The 10,849-nt window shown below is 38.1% G+C and overlaps 1 protein-coding gene across 5 annotated transcripts in view; it reads right to left on the bottom strand.

The window, feature by feature from the left end:
• Window positions 1-1,237: 1,237 nt before the first annotated feature.
• fgf13a (fibroblast growth factor 13a) overlaps window positions 1,238-10,849 on the bottom strand; it is a 93,822-nt gene continuing 84,210 nt past the window's right edge. For all 5 annotated transcript variants that reach the window (XM_042220968.1, XM_005913228.3, XM_005913226.3 and 2 more), the window contains 2 exons: window positions 9,990-10,188; window positions 1,238-5,341 (listed from right to left, as the gene is read on the bottom strand). In XM_042220968.1, the coding sequence (XP_042076902.1) occupies window positions 5,205-5,341; window positions 9,990-10,188 (336 nt within the window). In that variant the 3' untranslated portion in view covers window positions 1,238-5,204. The remainder of the gene's footprint in view (window positions 5,342-9,989; window positions 10,189-10,849) is intronic.

Here is a 10,849-nt window from a genome sequence, read left to right on the forward strand (position 1 = left end):
CTTTCTTTCTTTCTTTCTTTCTTTCTTTCTTTCTTTCTTTCTTTCTTTCTTTCTTTCTTTCTTTCTTTCTTTCTTTCTTTCTTTCTTTCTTTTGCACTTGATCTCTGCATTTGATTTAATTGAACAATGACCATGATGTGGATTTATTGACTTTATTAAAACCAAAAAAATGGTTCAACATATTTAAGAAGTGTGACGGGAAAAGAGAAAGCCCCACCAAGGCGTTACAACTGTCTGCTGATGTCAGTGTACTAGACACCAAAACTGGGGAATATTACTTTTAAGGAGTTATGTTTTCTATCTAATTTGGCATTCAGCATAACTACTGTAAATCGTCAGCACTCTGTAGGAACTATGACCCATAATATTAAACCAGAAAAGAAGAAACAAATCAGATGATCCTCTATGTACAACCACTTGGTGATGGTGGGAAGGAAAAACTCCCCTTTTACAGGAAGAAACGCTAACTGAATCTGCTACCATTGACTGGAGGTGGTGCATTCATCCAACCAACTTACTTTTACCATTTTCCAGCTCCTATCTCCATAAACAATCCATATTAAATAAAATTAAGAAGAAGACGCTACACAATCCCAACACTGTACCTTTAATGGTGATGTCTGGTGCTATTTGTAGTGGGTGTTCTCAGCGTACATTCTGTGGGCAGTGTGTCTTTTTTGTCTTTTCTATCCCTGGTGCTCTGATATGGTGGTAGCACTGATAAGCCGAGGTGTAAGACACTTTCTGCTGAGGGTAAAATGTTGAGAATGAAGTTGTTGCTTTTCCTGTGCCTACCAGGGCACATGGGGAGGATGATGGAAGAGAGGTTTTTAGAGGGACAAAATAACAGCTAACTCTATTTGGATTCTCTGCTCTCAAAGGGCACTGAGGTGCTGAGGGCCTGGCAGGTTTGGCACATTGAGGGTTAGCAGCAATGTGTTCCATTCGATTTAATTCCTCGACCTTTTTCCTTGTATGAGCTGAAGGCCTGCAGAATGTTAGTCAGCTTATGTTTCTAACTGTTGCCACCTGATAAACACTTTTTGGGTTTTGTTTTGCTTTTCATGTGAAAGCTCAGGCATACATGCCAGGACTATACAGTGTTTTTACAATGACTAAACCCAAGTGTCAATAATTTCTGCTGTTTTTCCTCAGAAGGTCTTATGCACAACTTTCTTTCTTCATGCTAGCAGATGTATTTTTTTATCTGTTACTTTTTTTTCCACACTCCAGCCTCTTTCGTCCTTAATATCGCCAGGGTTTGGAGCTAAATAGCTCAAGTGTGTTATCTGCAGTTTGCTTCTTAATTTGTTTTGGTTTAGTCTGCTCTCAGGAATTTCAACTTGTTAAAAAATAAATAAATAAATAAAGGTTAGCGTGAAAATAGACCACTTCGTAACAAAGCACAACTTCCATTTACCCATTTCATCTGCAAATAATTGTACTGAGTAAACGATTCGTAAATTGTCCACAGCAAAATGACAAACAGAGAACGAGGAGCTGCAGCTGTCCCTCGTGGGAGGTTTCTCCACCAGCGAGTCAATTAAATTCAGTTGTCTGTGCTGCACTTAACTCATTTTGCTGTAAGTAACACCATGTGCAAAATGTAAGGAGAAAAAAAAGAACTTTGATAATACGAGTAATTTCATGTGTTGGCTTCCTGACTGGGTAGAATTTTTTTCCCCACCCAATAAACGAGCCGCCACACACGTATTCTTTAGTAACCTTGGTTACAAAGGAAAGTCTAATCGCAATGGATAAAACTGGTAAATCTAAAGATCGATGCATATCTTCTATATGTTTTGTAGGGTTTTCATGGCTATTTTGAAGTACTAATGAGTAGTAACCAGTAATATGCACATTAATAACAAATAGCATTAAAAGAACACGTGTGGCCCTGCCATTAGGTTTTTATGAAGCACATTATAGTGACATTCATTTAATTTCTGTTTGGGTAACTAATGTTTGCCTGAGAATTAAAACTGAGCGACAGCACAATAGTGATGGAAATGACAAAGACCAACAGAAACGAGAGACTGGGTGAGAAAAAGGAAGCCAGTCAGCCTGCGGTGGAAGTGATAAAGGGTAATGAGTTATAGCATTCACAGGTACATGGTGATCACATATATCACAGCTCCGTCAGCTCTGGCTGATTCGTGACAGAATATTTCTGCCTGATCTCACTCACAATCTCAAATGATTATACACTGAAGTGGCAATGGCTTTGCGTGAAGTCTATATGTGTGTGGCTGTGTTTGAATGAGACACTCTGTTTTGGGGGGGCTCCATGCAGACTTATCAGTCTATCCAAGTGAAAATAAGAGTAACTGGTCTGCGAAGGAGAGAAAGAGAGAAAGTGGCTTCTTTTCAGATCAACATCTCTGAACAAAGCCGGAAGCCTCCGTTAATGAATTGGACTGTCCCATACTAATGAATGGAGTCTAGAGATGGGGAAAGGAAATGAAGGGAGTAGGGGGATGTCAAACTACATGAACGATGAAGTCGCTCATATCAGGGCCCATATTACAGAAGCCTATTAGTCCTCCTGTCTCTGATGGCAATGGGCGTAATGAGGTAGTCTCCAAAGACCAGATTGATGCCTGTTTTAACACTCACACTCCAAGGATGATGAGAGAGCTTATTCTGAAGATGAACAATGGGCTGTGATAACCAGAAAAAGTCTTGTTTGCTCCTGGAGTGTTGTATAATTACAGAACTTAAACTTTATCCCAGAGTATGAATTTCTTTAAGTTCATTTTTAAAATCTTGACATGCGACATTGCAATCAGAGGAATGTGACTTAGGTGATTATCCCAGCAACCCTGCGACCCTGTTAAGGATAAGTGGAAGAGAATGGATAGATGGATATTTTATTGTTATTAATATTAAGTAAAGACTTTTTGAATCATTTTTACTATGACCAACTCATATTTAGCTCCTTGGAAAAAGGCAAACGCAGTATTGCTTACTTAATAATTTTACTCAGCTAAACCAGCACTTATTCAGGCAACAGGAAAAGTTACAGCTGTGAAGCGATTTCCAAATACCCAGTCTTCTACCACGTTGAAAAGATATTGATTTTTTTTGATAGAATAAGCCCTTTAGGCCTGTGTAACACTCAGAGGCAATTAAAGGCTTTTTCCACCTAGGTATGACACATTGATGTTCACAGACAAGAAAGATGCCAGGAATTAGTTTATGTTCAAGAGTTTCTCAAGGGTGAATGTATTTCTGGGTACAATAAAACACAGATTTATTGTTTAATTGTAACAATCTATAGTGTTCTGTATGGCTGCAATAGCTAATGAGTGTAATAAATGAAGTAAACGACTGAACAAAGAAGAGGACTGACACATTTTAAAAGTATATCTTAATATAAATATTTTATTCAGTGCATTTTTGTGTATACAACAAATAATAAACAACTGGAAGTTATCAGCCAGCCACAATGTCTGCCTGTATATGTTGTTTCATCAGAGTATCTGTCTGGTAGTTTGGAACACATGATCCAACATGGGTTAATACACATAGCCTACATCATGCAGCTCTAGACCAGAATTTCCCTGCCTTCTCCCATGCAACAGATAGGTTCACCTAATAAAGACCACCTCCAGAGGAAACCAAGAAAAGAAAGTCTCCCAGAAGCATGTACCAGAAGGAAGTTATGTAGCTGAAGGGAAGCGTACATAGCCCACAAAAGGGTCCTTTTTGTACATATGTGTTTGTACATGCCCAGTGCAAGAAAGGGAAGATGTTCATTTTTGTATGACTTTATCTTTTTTTTTCTTCACTTTTACAAATATGACGTGTCCTATAAAATGTTAAGCCACCTAAAAGTCCACAGTATTTTTTTTAAATATAGAAAATATTGTCACCACAATAAGTTACTCAAACACATAACAAGCATCCTGGGAAGGGTCATTCACCATCCTATGGTGAAGTGTATCAGTCAATAGAAGTCGACAAAAAAGGATGGTTGGGGTTTCGAAGTATGACACAAGCACAAAGGGAGGAACCGATTACGAGGACAAGAGCTAGAGACATTGTGACACTGTGGTAACAGAAGGGAATGGGGACACAGGATAGTCGTTTCATACCTCAGTCATCGAGTGTATCATCAAAAAGCACGTCAAGCACGCTGCCAACTCCAAAGTGGTTAAAATCACTTCCTTTGCCTTTCTTTTTTCTTTTTTCACAAACCTTTGCTTTCTCTCATCAAAAATGTACAATAAAAAAACAAAAAGATCCAGCTTTGCTTTTATACTGACTTGGCTTTCAGCGGCTTAAAGGGACACTCTTTTTCTGTCTTTGGTTTGCTGGAACCATTTTTCATTAATGAACAAAGATGCAAATGCTTAACGATGGCAAGGGAAGAGAACAAGAAGGAACATAATCAGTTATTAAACAAAATCTCACAGCTAATTCAGAAAATTAGCAAAAACTAAGGTGCAGCTGTGGCATCTCCAAATTTTTAAAAAAAATAAAATAAAGGAAAAGGTAAAACTGCAAGAGAGCCACACTGCCCCTTATATCTCAGGTCAGTTGTACATAGGCTTCATTTTCCCATGCTAGAGAGCTCAGTCTCTGAGCGTGTGCACTAGGACGCAGGAGAGCTACCATCTGGCTGGCCACAGTCTCAGTAGCACTAGGCTGTACCATACCAGGGAGTTTATAGGCTTTGTATTCACAGAAGCATGGATGAGACAGAGATCAGGGCTTGTACGGTACCACTGCAACCTTGTAGACCAGCACCATTACTGACTGCCCTGAACACCTGCATGTCTAACTTCCCGTCCCTGTCTAACAGATACACGCGGGCTTGGTGTCTGCATGAAGAAAACTTACTGTGCACAGTAAAGTAATTACCAAAATAAGATAAAAATGAGCTAACTGGTATGCAATCATCACAAAAATAGAGTGTCTAAGGTCGTCAATAAACCTCAAGCCCAAAAATAACGTTTTAATCAGTTCCTTAATTCCAGAATGATCTATGTGCTGTTAAGTTTCTTACTGTTGATACTGTTTTGATGATGACCGACCAGGATGATAGGTGCTTTTGATTGACGGTGTCTGGTTGTTTATGTGTGATTTGTTGTCCTAGCTAGTCCTGAACCGCTGATCGGAGAAACAAGTCTGCTTGGATTCATGCTCTGCTAGAGGTAAGGTTTCACGGTTCGGCCCGAGGCCTGGGTTGGGCTACCAGGCTACGTTGATTCGTTCTGGCTCACAGCTTTCCCTCCATTGAGTACTGCTGAGGCACTCCGACTCTTGGTGGGTGTGCCACTGCCAGAGCGGGAGAACTCTGTCAAGTCGTGGAGAGATGGCTCTCTGTACATTGCAACTGTGAAAACACAAGAAAAATGCAAATCAGGCAAACTGACATGTTTTAACAATATTAGTGAAAGAGGCAGTGTTTTGTCCACTGGTTAAATGTCTGTTTAACCAGTTGTAACCATTATATTTCCAGATCAAAATACTGCAGAACATACTAATTTCATGAGATGTTATCTGTCTCACTTGTCACCATGCTGGATTACATCATCCATTATGGCAATTAGCCTAAAAAAGGAGAGCTACCACAGCTGAATTACTGTCTCAGGCAGTAATAGGTGGCAGCTAGGGAGGATAGCAAAGTTTAATTGTTTAGTCAGCTTATTAATCAGATCATAAGCTATAATTACTCCTATCACCAGAAATACAAAACTTGTCTTTTTTCATTACTTTCAAACATAAATATCATCATGTACCCAGGAAAAAAACAGATAATATCTATGTATAACATGTTATTGTTGCTGTGCTGTTTGTTTTCTGTGATCTCACCATAGTTGTTCTTGCTTGACAATTGTTTTTGCACTATTTTAGCACATAAACATTAAAATTTGATAAATAAAGAGATTTACATTTTAAAAACCTGTGTCAGTTGATTAATGGTTCAAAATTAGCTCAAGTATCGCTAAGAGAGCATCCTTCTGCACACACATTAACCTACCTGCTATATTATTGTTTAAATGACAAAATAATGTATATATTTGTCTTAGTCTTTTCTATGCATTAAAAACCTGTTCATTTAATATTTTGTGACGTTATGGAAGATTGCTCTCAGCTTATCTGTCCAAGTACTTTTTGGCACCACGTTATAGTTCCCTCCAAACTGCTGAATCAAGTAGACCCTCTTGGTGCTGAAGTAAAAAGAAAAATCTTATATTCACAGCATGACATTATAAATTCAAGAGTTGCTAGTGCTTCAGCTTTGCTGTGTGTGCAGCACTGGTCCAGTCTGCATTTAACAGCACCTTTTTCAGGAGAAATATCAGTAATCTGAGGTTCATAGTCTTTGGTTTCAGGATGTTGTCAACATCCTTCTGCCTAGCATGCTATTTGATGTTCATTCCTCAGGGAGTTTGTGGCTGAAACAGCAAACCCAGTCCTTCAGACACTTTACTTAGTCCAGCATTTTTTGTGTCAGCGGCAATCCAGTGCCCATCCTTGTATAAAAACATAAATCATTGGGAGGATTCGGTTGGGAAACTGCTGATTGGTTCCAGTCTTGTTTGTAACAGCAGGCTATTCTGTTATTACAGTGATAAGTGACTGACCTCAACATTACGGTACTAGATCATTGCTATCCTCAACACCTCTGCTATTTTATGTATTTAAACCCAGAACTAACCATGTTGTCATTTTTCACATTTCTCCAAACAAATCACCTAGTAGATGCTACTCCACATAAAAGCAGGTGTTTGCTTCATGTATCAGGAGTTTTTGGGAGAGTTTTAAGAGGCTTTTCCACTTGGACTTGAAATGACACGAGCTAAACTCGCTACATCCAGAGGAACACAGTATGAGAGGCTGTAGGCTGAGGCTCACAGAGTGCAACCAGAAGAGCAGTGAGTAATGTCTGAAAGAGATGTCATCGCCAGTGTTGAGACAGATTCTTAATTGGTGCCCTGTAACACTTCTCCCTCTGAATGATTTCAGAGGGAATGATTCTCCAGTGCAAAGTTATTTCCAATCAACTCGCTACATCTGAAATTCAAATGAAGATTTAATAAATATTGTGCACTACAGGATACTTTAAAGTTTATACACAAGAAGGAGTATTACAATAGTGTCTCATATTATATTTGCTACTGAAAAAAAGAAAAAAAAACCATATTTCCTCTCCAAGTTAAAATGCAGCCACAGTCGATAGTTTTCGGGATCAGTTACAATTACTGTGTCACATAGCCTCGATCTATCCTCGTTATTCAATTCTTCTCTTTCTCTGTATTTGTCTGTCAGCATAAAGCAAGCCAGTCATTCACCAGCTGTTTCTCTTCAGTGTGTTTGAGACCCTCTGGATGGCCTGTTAAATGAAGGTGAAAAGCTATTATCATGATCTCAGAGGGCAAATATGGGTTCTTAATAAGATGCTGGCTGGGGAAGCTTCCCTAAAGACACAAGAAGGGGGACCATCGATTCAGCAAATAGAAGAAATGAAAAAATTAACTCTAAACTGGAATATAAAGCACTCTACCGCAGCTGAAATACTGAAGAAAATTCCTCATATACTACTAAGGTATTCTTTTGTGTTAAGATGAGGGATGTGGCAGGAATATAGGATGTTTTATGATTTGGTTCTTTATTGCCATTAAAAACGTAATATTTTAGGGGGTGATTTAATGTGGGTGAGTGGCAGATTTGACCCCAGGCATCTGCAATAGCCCTAGAGCTTATAGGTCACCTGCTTAACCCAGTAAGGTACACCAGCACCCAAGCGATGGCCAACTTGATGCTGTCTATGATTGCATAATAACAATAACAACTTCCTCAAAGCAAGCAAATGCACACTTATATTGCCAATATCTTCGACTTTAAGAGGTGTGCATAACAGCTGAATCCTTATAAAAAATCTTCCTCATTCAGTCACTTTTGTCAGTTATTTGCAAAGTTTACATTGTGTGACAATCGAATTGTTCGAAGTGAAGAATACGTTCCAAGGACATGCACTTGGATAATTAAGCAGAATTTAAGAGCCAAACAAACTTTCACACGACTGTATTCTGACAGACACAATGTTTAGCAGGTGAAAAAGGACAATTTGAAACATTTTGTCTTGTTGCTGTTGCTAGCTATTATTACTGGACAAAAACATTTTTGTAAAGTGTCAGGTTGTCTACAAAAATAAAAATGAAAAATGAAAAATGTCAAAGCAGAATCCCAATTTGGCTGAAAACACAGAAAAATGAAATTTTCAGTCAAAGTCAAGCTTCAACATTCCAACCAGCTTCTTGGTCGTTTGCTTTCAACTGTGTACTCAGCTGAAGTGAAAATAAACTGAACTGTGAAAATTTCTACTTTACAGGAACAAAGACCTGCTATTACATCAGAATATGCCAATAACTGTGTTTCATGTGCAACCATCTGATGTGCCACAATCTCAAACGTGAAATTTGAGCTGCAAAGCAAAGATGAGTTCAAGACTAAGCACAACAATCTATCTCTTCTCCAGTTCTACAAACTATGTATGAATATGAACAATTTCCCCATTTTGAGGAGGTGGTTCTGAACCAATCTGAACCAAGTTCAAGCTGCAATTATCATCATCAGTACTACCATCACACTTCAGACACCCACCCAAAAAAAGGTTGGTCCAGCCACTGCATTTCAGAGACTAGTGTGAAATATAATATGTGGGGAATATCTGGTTTTTGAAGAATGTTACAAAAATTTAAATGCCTCTTAATAGGAAAAAAGACTACCATTGATTTAATATTCAATCTAAGTTCTTCAACTGTACAGGAAAAAGAAATATGTGTCACAACATCATTTTTTTCCAAAACAGCCAGTGTAAAACCAACCACGTACCGCATTTAATGCAATATAATGCTAACGTATTAACGTAAGTTTGACATGCTGCCATGTTTATGACAGTTTTATGAGTTATGTTGGTAAAATTAATGTTAAGCTGTCACAGCAATTTCTCAAATGACTGCAATTTTGTTTTAAAAATTCACAACTGCATCAGTGACACTTAATAACAAGAGCTGTAAACATTCAGCGAGACTCCCTCATACTCAAGACTCGTATCATAGTTTTGGCACATCCTTAAAAGTAAATTTTTATATTTAAACTTGATTATCTAAATTCAAAGCTCAAAAATACAGAACCAGATGACAGGATCTAAACTGCACTTAACAGTCAACAATATAAAGAAACTGCCCTCTGCATTGTTTTGAGTATTTTGCACTGCAAGCCTTTGATTTCTTACTGAGACAAAAAAAGAAGACCAGGGTGTTTTTCTTTTGTCTCACTAAAAAGAAAACAGTCTCTCTCTCTTTGTCTATCCCTCTCTCTTCTTTCTGAAAGGTAAATCTGTGTCTTGTCAAAGATGAAAGGACTGTGGCCTGTTTCCTCTGTTGCTCACGGCCACATTACCACATACATATTCTTTATGGGTGGGGTTCTCAGTGAATTTACAGTCCTGCATGGGGACTGCTAGTGAAAAGTGTCAGCCTCGCTCCGCATTGTGCCTGCAATGGAGTGTGACCAGCTTGAGGAAGCTATTGAATAGGTTAATGTAAAATTCTCTGAAGAAAATGCTTAGTGTAAAGGAGCCATATAGAAAACAATGCACTTAGTTTTTAGCCAATAATATCTACAAAAAGGTCTAAAATATAAATAAAATAAAAATGGGCTAATTGAATGGGAAAACTGATACCTTTGTGAAAAGCAACCATTTTGCAAAGTAGTGTTGTGTGTACATACTTGATTATATGCCAGCATTCTCTCTCTATTATTTCTGTTACTTGTCAGTATTTTTCATTTTCAGGGAAGACTACAGTAATAATAGCTACTGTTACCTTTTACACTTTTGAATATAAGCAATTAGAACATTAATGCAACCAGGTATGGATAATACATTCCACAAACTAGTTCCTATCATATAACAGATATATTCTGAACCTTAGTATTGAAAAGTAAAAAGTAAAAGCTCTGGAAAGGCCTACCTTTTAGAGGTTTGGGAAGAAAGTGGGCTGCTGGCTTGTTCTTCTTGACATGATTCCCCTTCATGATTTCTCCTTCCTTGTTCAGACCGAGGTACCAGCCCCTGCCCGACTGCTGCTGCCGGTATATCATGGAGGAGTATGTCACATAATAGTTCTCGAACACTGACTCCTTGAATTTGCACTCTGGTGTAAAGTGTTCCTGTCAGGGGATGAAGACAATCAGATATACAGGTAGTTGGACAGTAGTTTACGAGCTCTAACGTTAATTTAAACTATATCTATAAATGGAAGCAGATGAAATAAATAGTTAATTACTTGATAGTGAAACCTAATCATGCTACATGTGCTGCACGTTCGACAAGAACTGTATCTTAAGTTTCAAGCGTCTGCTTTAATGTGCCATGATAATCTTCTAAAATCTATCCGTTCCATTTACTGTAGTGAAGAATGTAGCATAGATAACAGTGATATGACAGATATAGAAGAGTATTAATAAAACATACAGGCAGATTGAATACTATATTCTTATTTGGTCCTAGCTGTTAAATATGTATGAGAAGATCATTATCTTTCTGAGTTAGGGAACTTTATGTGTACTTGAAGTTGCACATGCATCTTTTAAGGTTTTTTGAATACTTCTTTTCTCTGTCACTGATCTACTGGGTGTGGCAATTTTGAAGTTCATCTTCTGGACTCCATACTGTGCAAGAGTTCATATGCCCTTTGAGTTAGGTTTAGTATCTAGCACTTGTATTGTTTTTTCTCATTATTGCTACAACAGCATCACTGAGGCTTATTTCCCCTGAGACAAGTGCCTATGTGTGCATGCATGTGTGTGTGTGTGTGTGTGTGTGTGTGTG

This window comes from Haplochromis burtoni, unplaced genomic scaffold, assembly GCF_018398535.1.
Source record: "Haplochromis burtoni strain Fernald_Lab_line unplaced genomic scaffold, NCSU_Asbu1 Contig_4, whole genome shotgun sequence".
Lineage (NCBI taxonomy): Eukaryota > Metazoa > Chordata > Actinopteri > Cichliformes > Cichlidae > Haplochromis > Haplochromis burtoni.